General features: G+C 40.8%; 3 protein-coding genes across 4 annotated transcripts in view; 1 reads left to right on the top strand and 2 right to left on the bottom strand.

Moving 5' to 3' along the window:
* Positions 1-1051: 1051 nt before the first annotated feature.
* LOC112557303 (C-type lectin domain family 6 member A-like) lies at positions 1052-3118 on the bottom strand. The gene is made up of 2 exons (XM_025227070.1): positions 2988-3118; positions 1052-2756 (listed from the first exon to the last, which is right to left on the bottom strand). The coding sequence occupies exons 1-2, from the start codon at positions 3115-3117 to the stop codon at positions 2533-2535; spliced, it is 354 nt and encodes a 117-aa protein (XP_025082855.1). The 5' UTR covers position 3118; the 3' UTR covers positions 1052-2532.
* Positions 3119-4330: 1212 nt separating this feature from the next.
* LOC112557838 (hepatic lectin-like) lies at positions 4331-5715 on the bottom strand. Its single transcript, XM_025227912.1, has 3 exons — positions 5405-5715; positions 4915-5100; positions 4331-4629 (listed from the first exon to the last, which is right to left on the bottom strand). The coding sequence occupies exons 1-3, from the start codon at positions 5670-5672 to the stop codon at positions 4406-4408; spliced, it is 678 nt and encodes a 225-aa protein (XP_025083697.1). The 5' UTR covers positions 5673-5715; the 3' UTR covers positions 4331-4405.
* A 2706-nt stretch (positions 5716-8421) lies between these two features.
* Positions 8422-17769, top strand: part of LOC112556198 — a 49465-nt gene continuing 40117 nt past the window's right edge. Inside the window, exon 1 of one of the 2 annotated variants that reach the window (XM_025224984.1) lies at positions 8422-8924. The gene's annotated coding sequence lies outside the window, so the exon portion shown is untranslated. Of the gene's footprint in view, positions 8925-11254; positions 11747-17769 lie in introns of those variants that run through there. The other variant, XM_025224985.1, reaches the window with a different exon arrangement.

Here is a 17769-nt window from a genome sequence, read left to right as displayed (position 1 = left end):
CTTACAGAGAAAGGTGCCAGCGCGCCTACTTGTATAGTACTTTGAGTCCGGCTGACAATGGAGAAATGCGCTCTATAAATTTGATAATTAATTAATTAGTACATTTCTTTTATATTTTCTAGATATTTATTTTCTAAATATGTCGCTAAACATTTCTGTATATTTCTATCGTATTTTCTATATAATTTGGTTATATGTGTTTATTAATTGTTATTGTTCAAAAACATTAATCGTAAAAATTTACAGGATTAGCACGCATTTCGTAACATTTTTCAAATTTTTAAGGACTCTGTAGTAACCGTCGTCTTGGGTAAAAATAAAATCTTTCTCCATCTTTTTTCACAAGTGTTTTCTACTCTTTCTGCTCTTCTGTTCATCTTCTACAGATTTACTGCGAAAAAAACAACAAAAAAACAACAGCAGCATATCCTGCTCATATATATATTTATTTTTCCTAAAAGCGCTTTTCAAACAAATTATAAAAAATTAACAACCAGAAGAAGACAATAACCACAACAGCAATACATTATAAAGTTTATTCCCCCTACTTACAGTGAGTTCAATGAGCTTTAAAAAGTGAAGTAAAAGTAATCATCAGGTAAGCTGAAGTACTCAGGTAAAGGTTTTTAAAATTCCTGTAAAACTCGTGCCTACTTCCGCACAATCGACGGAAGGGAAATTCATACGCAAAAACTGAGTTAAATACAGTTTGCAGCTATTCAAACAAGTGATCTTTGTTTATATTTACTTCTAGTTGATGGCTTTACGTCTGAGCAAAGCAGACGTTGGTGCATTTACTGATGGAGTAGTAACTGAGAACAAAAGAACAGACTGCTACATAATAATAGTGACAGAAAATTTATTTATGTTATCTTTGGACTTCACATAAACCAATGGGATAATAATTGCTATAGCATATCTAAGAAAGGACTGCGACAACCGAACTTGATTTCAATTTTCTGTAACGTATTGAGATTGATGTTCAAAACAGTTTTTATAGACTAGTTTACTCCACTGTGTTACAGTTTTTTTCTTCTGTGAAGCTTTAGACAGCAGGTTTCTCTTGACAAGGTAATAAAACTGAAGAGAGTGACAGGTGGTGAGAAATTTAGCATCCAACACTAAACAGTTTGGTATTAAACAAGGGAAGATCCCTGTAATCAAAAGTCAATGATATATTTCAAAAATTCTTCAGAAACTCAATGTTTTTGAGATGAAATATTCAAAGATAATCTCTTGTAATGAATTGATTGTTTACCGTTACACCGGTGAGGATAGCCTGGAGCTGTTTAACATGTTACTGAAAACTTGCTAAGACAGATCAGTACAAGACTTCGGTCGTCGGACACAGCAAAAGGCTTTGCTGTACCAGCTTGATTGGTATCTGAAGTCTAGGCAACGGTAACATGAGGAGATTGGCAGATGATAGGAAATTCAGCAGATGACTGTAGATTAAAAGTCACACAGTTCAAGAATTACTAGAAGAATGTTTTTAAGAAGAGATGTCGATAAACTACCTCTTGGACTGGATTAAGGCTTCTCCTTTACACAGATGTGTAGACTGGCTCTGTTTATCGTTTTCCTAGAGATGGGTTTTCCTAGAGACTTGCTTTCATTATTTCTCTTTTCTCCACACGCGAGACCTTCAGTTAGTCAATTGCCAATGGCGATGATGCGAAGAGTGAAAGGAAAAGAGCCACAACCCACTTCAGGAAAATGCAAACATGGCGATCATCATCGATATCTAGAAATGTCAAAAAACACATAAACATGGCTATTTATAGCTGATATTCACGTCAGGACATATCTATAAACAAAAGGACACGATTACAGGAGAGTTTGTCACCCTCAGCCTGCTATGCGAAGGGACTTAATCGTGTCCGACAAGATAACAAGGAGACAACAGTGAGTGTCCACAAAGGCTTACCTTGTGACCTGTAATGTACAACGTTTTTCAAGAAACCCTTTAAGACCATCACATCTCCATTTCCAGTAAAGGAATAATAGTATACATTAAAAATAGGCAAATTAATAAGTGGACATAAGTTGGACATAATCTGCTGCAAAGACACCATCAGGTCAGTTGCTTTGTAAGATTGTACAAGTCTGTAGGGGATAGGATACATTCTGTGTGTGTGTGTGTGTGTCAGGTATGTGTGTATCTGTGTGGGCAGACATCGAATGTTTCTTTGCGATTAGGAAATTGTTTTCTATACAGAAACATGCATTCAGATAAAGTGTCACAACAAAGGTGGACAACTTCATTATAAATTAAATAGATTGGGACGATTCTACCACGACTACATATCACTTCATCAATTCCAAGACCAAATTTAACACGCCAAGATGACAAAAAAGACTAGAAATTTCTGTCATCTGTGATCGTCTCTAAGACAGTTTTAGTGTTGGCTGAGTCGAACTGCCTTTACATCATAGTCAAATAGCTCTGGTCGACTTGGTTTATTATGGAGTTGTCCGGCCACAAGATAGTCTATGATGTCGCCACGTTATCTTTCAGAAGGTGATACGATGCTATGGATTCGGTACATCACACACGTACCCTAGGCCATAGGCACAATTCTCGTCATTCATGCGAAATGTACCAAAGAAAATAAGATCAATGCAATTTTCTGTTGCGTTGCTGGGTTCACCTGGAGCCCAGTCCAGGTTCTTGACTTCCGATCCGTCCACCCATGTCCAGGTGTTTTGACCAGGACCTCTCTCCGCCCCAATGAAGTACGACCGTTGACTAAAATCTGCAAAATCAAAACAGTACAGCTTTGCAGCTGGAATCAGCTGTACGTATGTATGTATGATAATACAAGAACGAGATGGAAAATAGAAAGAATAACAGACATGCACCCTGACATCAACGAAGGAAGCAGAGATGATGTTGATGATGATGGTCAATTTCTCATTTTATGCCAAGACCACAAAATCGGAAGTGATCGAGTACATTTATATACTATGAGAACTTGCATAGCTACCTGAAAAGTGCAGGAGGCGAAGTCTCGTCATGTTGTACTTGAGGTCCGTGTTTAGGAAAGCTAAGCGAAAGCCCTTAGCCTCACAATCCTGCTTGGCGACACTGTAGGTAGCCTGCTGGGAACTGATCATGAAGCAGAACTGGAGATACGGTACCAGTACAGGCCGCTTTCTGGCTTGCACTTGTCTGAAAATGTAATAATGAATATGCCTAATAATGTACGATTATCCACAAGAATGTACCTCTTCAACTAAGCGTAATGGTCATTAACTTAATGGGCTTATAATACAGCTATATCTCTCCCCTTCGATTATTCCCAATTTTATATTTTCCTCTCTCCGAAGCGCGCATCGTTTAATGAGATTCTGGATCTTTGTGTATCAGCAACATGGACTGGAAGCTGCTGCTGCTGCTGCTGCTGCTACTGCTGCTGATGATGATGATGATGACCGAAATAAAATAAATAATATGACAAAATATGTAACTTCCATGTTGGGCAGACGACACACACTGACCTCCATGCACGTGATACAGATGCTGACCCTCCGAGAAGATGAATGTGTAGATGCTTGGTACATTTTCTTTGCGATTTGGAGATTGTTTTCTTTACAGATGTCTGTACAGTGTCGCCAAGCAGGACTGTGAGGCTAAGGGCTTTCGCTTAGCTGTCCTAAACACGGACCTCAAGTACAACATGACGAGACTTCGCCTCCTGCACTTTTCAGGTAGCTATGCAAGTTCTCATAGTATATAAATGTACTCGATCACTTCCGATTTTGTGGTCTTGGCATAAAATGAGAAGTTGACCATCATCATCAACATCATCTCTGCTTCCTTCGTTGATATCAGGGTGCATATCTGTTACTCTTTCTATTTTCCATCTCGTTCTTGTATTATCATACACACATACGTACAGCTGATTGTGCAAAGCTGTACAGATGTCTGCAGATAAAGAGTAACAACAAACGTGACAACCTCACTATCGATCACCTGATCGTGACGATTCTACCGCGACCTAAATTGCAATCCATTTATTCCAGGACCAAATCGAACACGCTAAGCTGACTCATGGACGTGTATAGGTGGACTGCTGTCTGTCTGCCGAGACCAACGCTTAGCCTCTTGTAAAGTTCTCCACTGTTAGTCTCGGCGAGCCTTAACAATGAATGTGACTAAGCCGGAGGCTTTGAACAAATCTGCCTCGTTTTAGTAGTTAACTGGAAAAAGAATCGTCTGCCAGCAGTCCAGTAATACAAGTTCGTGGTGAAATCGACTAAAAATTTCTGCCATCGATGGTCGATTGTCTCCTCGCATATTAAGTCTTGGCTTTAGATCATAGTCGCATTATCCTGGTCGACTTAGTTCAGTATAAAATATTTGATGATTGCTCCACGTAATCCTGCAGAAGGTGAGACGATGTTATGGATTCGGTAGCTCACAAACATATCCTAGGCTATACTCACAACCCTGGTCATTGATTCTGAAATCACGATACAAGTGAAGATCGATGCAATTTTCTGTGACGCCACTTGGTTGACCTGGAGCCCAGTCCAGGTTCTTGGCTGCTGATCCATCCACCCATGTCCAGTTGTTTTGACCAGGACTTCTCTCCGCCCCAATGAAGTACGACCGCTGATTTAAATCTGCAAAATCACAAAATCAAAATCAATTCGCTTCTGGAATCAGTATACATGGAAGAGATAGTAAACAGAAAGAGTGATAGACAAACGTAAATTAATGACGAAAGCAGGTAGACAGATGATGATGATGATAAAGTTATAATGTTCAGACCCAGCAGATGTTCTACTCAGGGAACCACACTGATAAAGCGATAGCAAAGGTGTCCTAGAGTAAAGATAATGAAGTAGTGGCCATGGTTACTGGACACCGAAGAAAAAAAAACACCACCTTTTTCTTAAAACCGTTACCTGAAAAGTGCAGGATGCGAAGTCTCGTCATGTTGTACTTGAGGTCCATGTTTAGGTCAACTATGCGAAAGCCCTTAGCCTCACAGTCCTGCTTGGCGACATTGTAGGTAGCCTGCTGGGAACTGAACATGAAGCAGAACTGGAGATACGTGTACCAGTACAGGCCGCTGTCTGGCTTGCACCTGTCTGAAAATGTAATCATGTCAACGTCTTTACTTCATCTCCAGCGACTGCAGGTAAATCACACACACACACATACACATGCATACACACACTCATGCATTCACAAACCGTTTTATTTCTGTCGTTATTTTCATTTTTATTTTTTTTTTGTAGCTAATGTGTACTGTGTGTGGGCGCTCGTGTCGTGAGAGAAGAACATCATTTTCTCTTTGCTTCCTTTTACGGATATGAACAACATAAAAACCCGAGATAGGAGGGGGAGGGAGGGAAGACGTATTTTTATGCTGGGCAGACGACACACACTGACCTCCATGCACGTGGTACAGATCCTGACCCTCTGAGAAGATGAATGTGTAGCCTAGCTGGCGAACAAAGCGACGGTATGCCGGCGTACACCTGTACTTGTCTTCAGACTTCTTGAGGAAAAACGCCTGACACAGGTCAATGCTCAGACAGCGCGCCGCGCATGTCAAAGGGGAAGTGACGTACACGGACTGATCGAGCATTTCTGGGTGACCCTGCAAGGCCACATCCGTCAGGAAAAGATGGAACACCATGAACGGATTGAGGGCCATCGTGTAAACAAGGACCTGCACCTGACTTACAGACAAAAGCAGTTGTAAGTGTCACACCCATCCACTTAGTGCCACGTGTGTAAACACGGGAAGACGTAATTATGTCACGAGAGTAATCTACTACAGTCTGACGGTTTCACAATACTACAGCGTTAGGACTACCATATCTGAAAATCATTTCACATCGCGATTCGAAAGTATGATGGGTTCTCGTTTAGAAAATAATTTCACAGCGCAGTTGTGTAGTATAGTACATTGAAGTTCACCCTTCTCCACTGGTTCTTTATCACTCTTTTGTGTCATCTATTAGGAAAAAATAGCGAGTATGAATCACGTATTATCGTAGAAGTCAACCTAATATTACGATAATTAAAACAAACTGGGAAAAATCTTTAAAGACACTATAAAGACACATTATTTACCATAATTTCAAATCTTAAAAATCATTATAAAAAAGGTAAAGGTAAAAATTTACCTTCTTGTGTATAAAACGTGTGACACCGAAAGTCCTTGCTCCAGTATACGGGAATGGGTGGAAACTGAGGGCTCAGAGAGATATATACTTTTATCTTCACGCCTCTTGTTGCCATGACAGTCGCTAGAATATAAACAAAACAATAAGTCTTTTTTTTTTTGCTTAGAATGAGAAATGGATCAAAGGCTGACGAGCTGGCGAAAAAGATCCATAAATCACTAATCATTTAACTGTAACGTGTAACCCAAACACCTCTGCTGGTGTTAATTTTTTAATTGTCATGTCTTGGCTCTGTTGTGGACCGTCTGAGTCTGGTGCTCTGCTTGTGACAACATCAAAGACACTCGGGTAACCAGCCTGATATTCTGCTGAGTATTGTGCAAATGTAACAGAATAATGGCAGTGAAATGCAAGAAAAACGTAACGAGTGTAAAATATAAGCTCCCATGTTGGGACCGTTACTTGCTTCGTGCTTTAATATATTATTTTATTTGTTCCTAACATACAATACTTCGACAGAACTGAGAAGCACGCTGTGAATTCTGAAGTGTCCAATTCCGACACATCCCAGATCACATTGCGCTTTCAGGCTGAAAACTGTCTACGCAAAACCCAGACCAAATGTTCGAGTCAGTTTTCATTATTGAAAGTGTCATATGATCTGGGATGTATTAGGGCTGGTTCCACAAACAATGCTGGGTAGCAACACCAGAAAAACAACAACAGTACAGACGACGCAACAAAACAAGCTTTACTTTTAAAAAAGTTTTTAAAAAACTCCGTTCCACTGTCTTTACAAAATCCACCTGGAGCTCAATTTACGCAAGATAAAAAATCTACGAATCTACGAATAAAGTAACGACCGATGCATCTACGCAGATCAGCACGTCTGGGTCTTCCACTAGGTTAACTAGGATTACAATTAAGGGAGATGCAGTGATGGTCTGGGGGTCTTTTTATTTTTATTTTAGGAGACGACATACGTTAGGACACTGTGCACTTGATTACTCTGGTGGGGACAGCGAGTGCTGACAGAACTGGCGTCCGATTCCAGAAGCGCTCCGGTTCGATACTCGTGTGGCGGAGCAAACTTCCCCACTCGACAGAGTATTGGTACCACAAGACTTTCAATTTTATTTAATAGATAAATCAGAAAACGCCCTTTCGCAGGTTTAAAAGGACTTAATGCATCTTTGCAGCACAGAGTAGACTGACATCGAGACTGTCGACAGGTTTAGGTTTGCGTAATTAACTCTCTCGCAAACGGAAAGGGCGTTTGCTGCTTCATCTAATAAAAAAAAAAAAAAAATTAAAAAATTCCAAGTCTCGTGGTTTGAGTTGCACCCTTGCCTTCATATTTTTGCACAACTAATTAAAAAGCACATTGTTTTGTGTGCATACAAGCAGCACACATAAGCAGCAAAGCTGATCAGGCATTTATTTCGGCGCAGCAGAATCAAGAACTGGAGGAACTAATGAGTCTCTTGCAGCTTGACAATGCTTCGGCAGTAACGATCTTCTCCGCGCTCAAAGAATGCTTCATTCGGCTGAATCTGCCAATCAAATGCGCAGACACTTCAGGAAACAGCGGCCTCCTTGTAAAAAGATACTAAGAAGGGGGTGACAAGAATACAACGTCGTTCACCGTCAGTCTTCCCATCCATCACCACACACACTTACAAAGCCGATCAGGGTCTTCCTACGCTACAGTCACTTCTAAAAGTTTCTACAGTTCTACGTGAGGACAAGCATGTCATGTCGAGGTCATTTCATCAGCTTTTATCGTCAAGCCGTATCTGTGATCCTGCATGAAGTACAAAAGACTGAGGCAGTCCATTGTTTCGGCTATTTGGTAGAGTAGATATAAAGGTGTTGTAATATTGTTATTGTGTGTATGTGCTGCCACACAAAGCTGCATCTTGTTGCCCTCTGCGATAAAGTCTGATCTTAGACTCAACGGTTACAGAGTTGTTGTTTTTTTAACAGAGCTTCCAGCCGTTGATTTTTTTTTATTATTTATTTTTTTTTTTTTTTGCTTTTTTTTAAAAATTCGAATCTGAGCGCACTGCCAGGCTACACCACTTCCCAGTTATTACTACTATTGCAATTTTTTCTCGATTTTGTTAAGACACTAATTGCTGTTCCCACTGTGCAAGTTGCTGCGACTGTAGACAACATACACATACAGACTTGTATCGTTTGTACACGTCCATGACACCATCATCAAGGGGAAAGCAACTCACAGAAACATTCTGCTTAAAACTTTACCTGAGAATTACTTCCCCTATTTTGTGTGTCGCATGTTTGCGAAATGCCCATTAGTGAATTTGAGGACTTTTTACTGAAACAGTGAAAACATACAAATGTTCACCACACTCTTGTGTAAAATACTAATCCTTTGTTGTTAAAAAATCTAACGAATTCATTGTAGGTTCTGATGACTTTTTAGCATTGATGTTTTCGTTTTCATACGATCGAGTGGCAGTCGTTACTAGATGATTGGAAACTCGTTCTGTTTTCATCGCGAAAACCATGATCACATTAATTCCCCGACCACCAGCGTCATGAAGAATACTGCGCCTTTGTGTATATGTGTGGCAACATAACACATTTATGAAGCTGAATGGGACCAATATTTGGAAACCAATGGCATCGTGTACTGTTTACGCCAGCAGACGGTTGTTTAGAGACGGACACTTCCGGTGAATAGTACGTCTGCTATCGAAAATTCAGACTCGTTTGTCAAAGGATATCAACCTCTAAACTCCAAGAAAGGGGTAAGTCTCAGTTGATATTTCCTTGTTTTAATTTTTTCTTTCATTTCTTTTATTGTCTGGTATCTCGTGTAGTGTTGAATGAAAAATTTGAGCTCGTCGAAACTCGAGTTTACGCTTTTGCGCATAAAGAGCTGGCCGGAGAGGAAATGTTGGGTTTAGCTTTTTTTAACGGTTTATTGATTTTGGAGTGTTTGTGGATATTGCATTGATTAGAGTATTTTACCTTGTGAGGGTGAATTGTGTCATTTTGATTCGTGTATTTCCACTCATTGTATATCACGTATACCCCCCCCCCTACTATATTTATCTACACTACAGTAAGATGCATGTGCCTTGCATAACTTGTCTATAGACAGCATTTACTCATACCTGGTGGGGTTTGTTATTTGTTGTCTCATGAAAGTCCTTTGATCAGTTAACCAATGTACAATTCACTCATGACGCAAATTCAGATTTTACTATTGGTATGGAAACCATAGATGATACTAGCTGCAGTTAGTAAATATGAATACTGCAGTAATTAGGAATATTTCAGTTAGAAAATATGAATACTGCAGTAAGTAATGACTAATACTTTTCTTCTTTCCTTATTTGGACACTTAATTTCTTTATCAAACGAAGCTCATGCCCAGCATTACGTTCTGCATCGCAATAGATGTTTCATGAATCTTCTCCTGTTGTCATGGCTATCACAAACACATGGTCAGTAAATGCTTTCTTTAGTTGAAAATGTGTTGGGAGAATCCTGTAGCTCTATTTACCATGCAAAGCTAATTATTGTTGAAAGATGTGGGCAAGCATCTTTGACCAATGCCAAGACTGTGCTTTTGCAGAACTTTTGATCTTTCTTGTTTTTTTAATCCCTGTCAGGGTTCTCAATCACCATCTGGTTTAGCAGTCCCACTCAAAAAAGCAGAAAATCTGTGGTTCCGGGGGCTGGTAGAACTATTGGCTGCGACCTTCCCTCCCTAGACATGATTTATGTTCAGTGTATTTTGAGTATGGCATGAAAGATTGCTGATTTTATCATGTGGCATCTGGAGTCAGATACAGATAGATTCGTACCAGGAACAGTTTCAGTGCAAGTACTTCTATGTTCTATGCTGTGGCATGTCAGAACTGTGTTGGATGTATTTTTTAGGATCCCTATATAAATATGTATATGTGCACATATGCTTTTACATAGTAGTGTATGTGAACATGGGGCAGGACAAGACATAAATATGTGAATGATGTATATATAGTGTGAGTGTGTTTGGGTGTATATTATGTGTACAAAGAAATAAATTATATTGGATATACATAGTAAGGCATAGATATTGTGTATATATAGTAGTGCATGTAAGGGTTTAGATACAAGTTTGTGATTGGAGAGTGTGAAGAAGGTGATGGCCATGATTCAGTTATGGTCCTCATGTCTATTAAATGGTGGCCAGCATTCAAACATGGTCCTCATGTGTGTCATTTGGTGAAACTAAATTCTCATCTTCTCGGTCCTCCTCCGCCACCCTTGTTTAATAGTTTAATGTTGGGGTAGAAATGGAATCACGGCACAAATTAGAAAATTTACAAATTTCATTTAAACATAGTTTGTTTTTTTATTCCCCCTTTCAGCATTACACATTGACAGTTGACCTTTCTGGCTTAGAAATAGTCAGATCAATAAATTTCATGAGCTTTGTTATAACTTATAACTCTGGTAATATAAGAGTGTCAGTCAAGCATTTTATTTCATCATGTCCTGTAAGCCTTCAAACCCCTGACAAAGAGGAAAGGGATATATCAAGTTAATGGTAGTCAAGCATGTACAAAATAGAAAATGAGTACAAATATGTAAATAAATATGTACACAAAAAAAAAATGTGTAGGTGGAATAGTAAAAGACTAGATTGTGGATAAACAGAAAAAGGCAGGGAAAGATAGATGGTTGTTTTTAGACAGGAAGAACCAGGGAAAGTCAGAAGGTTGTTTTGTAAACACGCAAAATAGCTAGAAAAAACATGGAAGTTGCTATATTTATTACATAGTAAAACAGCAAACTGCATGGACAATAATTTGTGAAGCCTTTATTTTGCAAAAATACATTAAATCCCTTTTATCCCTTAAAAAAATATTTTGTTATTATACATTTAAAAATATGCCTTGTGATCTATTGATTTTTCCCATTGTTTGTGCCTGGATGTGTAATATGTAGCCACAACCATCTTGTGCACCACTAATTAACATTACTGAGTGATAATTAACTGTAAACTCGCTGAGGGGATGAGGTACTGCCCATAACTTCTGTTCTTGACCAGAATTGCATAATGAAGAAAATTTCACTTATGGTGGACTATAGATGTAGCGATATAAGCTCGCTGTTTAGTTTTAGTATGATTTCAAATGAAGATCTAGAGAAAAAAACACATCGCAAATTTTTCGGAACCCCAAAACTTTGCAAAGATCGTACTCCATCCGCTGTTGACTGGAAGCACGCGAGCCCCAAATCTTCAAATAGTTTGCTGCAGGCCTTTTCCCGTCTTCGTGTGAACAAGTAGGGGCGTCCTTAAGAATCGATCACTTGATGTCAGGAATTTCCTCCCAACCCCCACGCGCTCCTTTGGCAGTCAGCTCAGATTCATCATCTGCTATATCCTGTGAACATGCCACAGGACGTGTAGCGAACCTGATTGTGAATGGCAGATGGCTTGGTGGTCGTAAAGTTGCTACACGGTTATCGTGTCGTGCTGGACCGGCACGTGCTGAGATGTGCCTCCGCTGCCGGAGCGTTGTTTCCACGTAACGGGTACTTTGCTGGCATACAGTCTCCTTGTCCTCCACAAGTAAGTGTACCTCGAGAATCTTAAGATAATGTATCGTATCCTGTCTTTAGTCCGTCAGGCCCATCGTGCTAAACATATGTTGTTACAACCGATTGGCTGATAATTAAATGTAATAATCAAACCAATCTCACCCACCCTGTGCCTATTTGGAGTAGTTCTGGATATCTCTTGGTACCAAACGCGCATTCCTTCTGTACATTCAGTCTGATGGATTGTACGTAGCTTAAGTACTGGGATCGCTGTCCTGGGAAGACTGATATCACGTGGTTTGTAGAAAAGAAAGTTATCAGGAGTGGGGTACATTAGTATCAGGACAGAAGTGGGGTGAGTATTATACTGTCCTCGCTAAAATTAAGAGTTGAGTGGGTGGGTGGGCGCGTGGGCGTGTGTTGTGCGAAAGATAAATGAAATATGAAGGAAGATATTTCAAACATCTTCATGCTAGTCTTAATTATGAAAAATATTGTTCACATCTGTCGTCTGTCATCTGTTCGTCTTTTACCTCCTCTTTCCCAAGTTTATTCTCTTTTGTTATGTGCAACCAAGGGAAGGATAATTCAGTGACTGACATCTGCAGAAATGTTGTGATAAAGAATATCATGGAATATGATGTGATGTAATGTAATAGGATAATATGGAGATAAATGGACAAAATTTGCTCAAGGATTACTTTCTAGCGACTTGAAGCTGTAAGGAATGTCTGTTCGTTCTTACTGGCAACATTCGATGAGACCGATGCCGCTATATTCCATTCAGAGCCGCACAACAGAGACTGTTTGTCGGTGTATAGTGCCAACAGAAATCGCATAATTCTGGGAATGCATGACAGACCCTAATAATTAGGATAGTTGTGAAAAACAGTTAGGAGATGGCGAACGATTGGACTAAAGGCTACATCGTAGAGCAGGACTGTAATAACACAGATGAGTAGAGTTCATCGAAGAGCTGTTGGCGTGGCTGATAAAAGCGAGCGTGGTATGTGCGTGATGGTGGAGAGTTACCTTGGGGACCGAAGCTGAGGGACACGCCACTGAACCGCAAATTACCCTTCTGGGGGAGATGCTTGCGGGACACCCCAGCACCCGTAATTTAGCTGCCTTTGCAATGAAGGGTTACACAAAAAGACAATGAATGTTCGGAACATGAGCACGCGGTTAAGGTATATGAAAAATAATTAATGCATATATGAGTTGTTTCATGCGGTACTCATCTGTCTCCATGTCTGTCTGCTCTCCGCAATTCCCCACTCTCTCTCTTTCCTTTCTTTCGTTCAGTCCTCTTCCTCACATTTGTGTGCGTTTCTCTATCTCTTATATAGATACATGCACACACGCACACACACACGTGACATCTGAGTCCTGTAGAACTTTGCTTGGAATGAAATTTTAAGTGACAGTCGTTTTTCTGGTCAGGTCACGTTTATTAAGTCCTTATTATAACAATAGCGTCTTTTCCCATTTTTCTCTTTTATTATTGAATGTTCCAGTCAACCAATGTAGACAGAAATGAGATTTATTGAGGCTTCAGCAATATTGACTATGGCTTTCCTACTCTACCTCACTTACCAGGAATTTCGCACTCTCATAACTGCTGTTTATGTTGACTAAAGATTTCTACAGTTTGATTTTGAAAAGAACCTGTCAAACTTCAAAATCTGTTGTTAGTTTTATGTTATCATTTAACGTTTTGATCTTTCTGAACGCATTTAGACTCAACTGAAAGTTAAGTTTGTGACTGTGACCCGCGATGACCCAACTCGGCACCGCGTATGGTAGCACGCGCCGGCAAGTTACATGATTCGTGCCTTCCTTGTACAAGTTACGACTGTTGGCTTTGAATTTCGTACATTTTTTTTTCCATTTCTGATATTTTGATTACTGAATTCGAGTAGTTTGATTGATCTTACAAGACAGACAAAACTCACTGATGAATGGAAACGGATTATGCAGTCTACGTCTCTGGGACGACAGCCTTCTGGTAGTTCTGAATTAGGAGATGGTGGTTCAAGATAGTCTGTACTGTACTGATTCCATCTCACTGCACAGACGGAACTTTACTATGAGGTCCCATGTCTGTTCTTCCCCATTCTGAAAACGTCTTTGATACAGCAAAAGGGCCTTAAAACGCACACTAAATGTGGAAGTCAGAAAAAAAAATTCGATTAGATTTTTCTTTCTTCGGAACGAGAAAATGCGTGAATGGGTTGTGATCATGCAGTATTGAACTTGCTAGGAAGTATTTGAGAAGAGTACTTTTTCACTTATTTCTTTCTGGCATCATCATCCTTATTATTTTTTGTCAGTGTATATTGAGCATGAATATTGTGCAGCAGGAATAGCAAAATGATATTTATGTACGCATGATCCTAAAAATAAATTGTACAGTACTAGCGGTTCATAGAGAAGACTTGCTCACATAATGTTTATGTGACGATTATGAACACGCAAGATTAGCGCCTCATATGACACTTAGAATACACCCCGAGGACACTAGCGCAGTCGAGAAATAGCTTACTTATTATATTAAACCTTGCTCTCTGCTATGTTGGTTATCCACCTAGATTCAGTCCTTTGAGCTGGAATGGTCGTCGAGGACTTGACGGATGCAGCAGTTGACTAGCTTTTCCCCGTACAGTTTACTGGACTCGCACCACACTTGATAGTACGCCTTAAAGGCAGATTTGTGTTTAAATAGCTACAATCATTAAAGAGCCAAATATTTCAGAATGAAACCTACTAGAGCAGCTAATAATTTAGCATTCGTAACCCCTGAGAACGCCTTGTAATGCAGAGATAAAGACAACAAAAAAAAAAAATCCGCCAAAAAACAAACCCTCTAAACACAGCGGTCAGGACCATTGAGATCGTCCTCCGAAATGCAGTTTTCGGGTAACATTAATGCAGTCTTGGAGAAGTCTTCGCTCTCAGATGCATGCAAGAAATACCATTCGTTTGAACATGTGCATCAAACATGGTTGTCGAATGTCAGTAAAGCATGTATGCTGTCATGGAGGCTCTTACAAATATCTAGGTATTTGATAACCAGCTTAAACGGAGCATCAACACTGACATGATCCTCCGTGAGAGCCAACAACGCATGTACCTCCTACGGAAACTCAGCTCTTTCTCTGTCATCTCTGTCATCCTCACTCGGTTCTATCAGTCCTTCATCGAAAATCTCATCACCTTTTCTTTCATCTCTTGGTTCCATAGCCTCTCCTTAGAGAACAGGAACAGTCTTGTCTCCCTTGTTACTATCTCCAACATCGCCGGAACCAGGAAGAAGGACTTGGAAGCCTTATATCACCAGCCAATCCTCAGAAAGGCATCACGTATCCTCTGTATTTCTGACCATGTGTTGGCATGTGAGTTTTCACACATGCGGTCTGGCTGTAGGTATGCGATGCCTGTATGTGTAGAACCAGTTGTCACCGCAGCTCATACATTCCACGTGCCATTCACTTGATAAACTCTACTGGCCGTCATCTTGTACTAGGCTGAGGTGGCCTGGGGTAACCCACTGTATCTGCCGTTGTTGGTAGTGTGTGTATGGGAGAGATAGAATGTGTGTGTGTGAAACTATTTCAACATGTAAATTTATATTATCTTTTATATCATGTATAGACTATTGCTAGTACGAGCACTATTTTGAATTGCCTCTGGGGATCAATAAAGTTGTATTGTATTGCTCCCGCGTGTTCCAAGTCCTAATTGATAACCTGATCAGCAGCATTCCGAGGATGGGGCGAGACTTCATCAACCAGTCACCGTCCCCAGAACTCTACAGTCCTGCTTGCATCTGCAGAGTATGGCGCATGCCTTATATTGAAGAGGGGAGGATTAATGATAGCGGTAGGTAGCTGGTCGGATGAAGCTGAGTGAACAAGCAACATTGTTGACATGTAAAGGATGTTTTGTTGGCCCAGCACACGCTAAGCACTTTAATTGTTGTTAGATAGCTGATGGCAAAAGGACACTACCATCATGCATTATTCTCTAGCATTCTTTATGCACACGTCGCCACGATAGGCCACATGCCAGCTTAGCTTGACTGATGACAGCTGAAAGATACGTCACCCCGGAAGTTTACATGCCAGTTTAGCTACACCGAGGACAGCTAAAGGTACAAGTCTCTCCGAATGTTACGTGCCAGATGAGGTACACTGAGGTCAGCTAAAGGCACAGGTCACCCCGCAAAGATGGCATGCCAGCTTAGCTGTATTGAGGACAGTTGAAGGCTTATATCAGTATCCAAGCGGAGTAGGACGCTCTACAACCGGTGTACACCACCCTGTAAGGAATCACGGGACTCCATTTCTGCTCGGTTCTCAGTTACACGTTGGCTCCGTTGGTGTGCTCTTCAGATTTGTTTCAAACGGGACATCGCCATTTTAACCTCTATAACCTCCTCATCCGTGCTAGTCTCGTGCTGAATAACTGTCAATTGAGTAGGCTTGTTCATTCGACCAATTTTCATGGCATTTTGCTTTTTCTTATGACTGACTCTTATGTGAATCAACCTACTTATCTGACCAATTCTCACGACACTCTGTCTTTCCATCTGGCCTTCTCTCGTGGCGTTGTGCTTGTTCGTTTTTCATGCCTTTTTGTTTTATCTTACCAATTCTTATTTCATGCTGCCTATTATCTGACCGACCCTCATACTTTTCTGTTCATCTGACCAATTTTATTGCATTCTGCCTGTTAATCTGACCGACTCCTGCTTCCTCCATATCTGCCCTTTCCCATCTTGCCCTTTCCCCTCTTGCCTCCCTTCCGTTTTTGCTCAGACTATTTCCACAGCCCAGCTCGTGGTGTTTTGGGAGCTATAGTGCTTCTTGAATGCAAGGGGTAGCAGCAAAACGGTAAACCCTGTCGTGGGAGGGAAGGGGCAGATGTAGCAAGAAACCAGCAGCCATAAACAGTACATTGGCTTTCTATGACCTGACGCTGCAACATGAAGTCCCTGCTCCAACAGTGCCGAGCACTTGTGGACTTCGTGCTGAGATTTTATCAACAGTTGCATAAAAAATAGTGTATGTGTTTGTGTGTGCGCATGTAAACAAGTGTCATAATGAAGCTTGACTATACTTACTACCTTTACACTGAGTGACAATATTAAAGTGGAGCTTCTGATGCTCTTGCAGTGCACAAATTGATTTTTCACGTTCGACTGAACAAGGGCAAGTGTTTATTTTGAATAAACTCGTTGATTTTTTAAATGGACGAAGCTCGATTGCATCTTAATTTTGCGGACCTGCTTCAATGCCACTATTATTGCTGACGGTAGATAAAGCAGTTATCATCTTGCATGCCTCATGGTGACCGTTCCAGAGTAAGACGCCTGGGCTTTTCTGTGGTGTATAATGTTGAATTATTTCGCTAAGTGTAGTGTAAACATTCACTGCTGTTCAGTGAACCACGAAGGAAAATAGCTATTAGCTCGATTGCCTGCCCACTACCTCCACGTTCTTTTATTCTTTTCTTCCCTGGCCTGCCTGGGACGAGTTACGTGCGATCGTTAACCCTTGTCTGTGGTGGAGATCTCCGTTTTCATATGACGCCAGCTGCTGTAACAACCTCTAATAATTCCCCTCTCACTTTCCCGCACTCACACGCGCACGCACACACATGGCCGTGGCCACACATTTGCCACTGCGCATTTACTCCCCGTTGTGGACAAAAAAAGAGGAAAACTAATTTTCGGCTCTTTGCTTTTAGACAGTAGGAAGAACGGATGCAAATACACGAAGCTTCGCCTCGGCTTTGCTCGGCCATTGATGCCTGAAATGAAGCCTGGTAGAGGGTCTTGTGAAGGACTCGAGCTCAGCTTCCACCAGCCAGATCCACGGGAGTCAATCGATAGCGGGGGGAAAATGCAGCGCATCAGTTGACCGACGTGAAAGACTTGAGGCTGGTGAGATCGATTCCTGATGTGTAGTGTCCACTTCGGAAAAGAACTAACGGTTGTCGGTGGACCGCGGCGCAATCAAGTGGCCCTCAGACGACAGGCTAGGATAGCTG

The sequence above is a fragment of the Pomacea canaliculata genome, linkage group LG2 (assembly GCF_003073045.1).
Source record: "Pomacea canaliculata isolate SZHN2017 linkage group LG2, ASM307304v1, whole genome shotgun sequence".
Classification (NCBI taxonomy): Eukaryota; Metazoa; Mollusca; class Gastropoda; order Architaenioglossa; family Ampullariidae; genus Pomacea; species Pomacea canaliculata.
The sequence above is the reverse complement of the archived record's forward strand: the minus strand, read 5'-3'. Positions and strand labels throughout refer to the sequence as shown.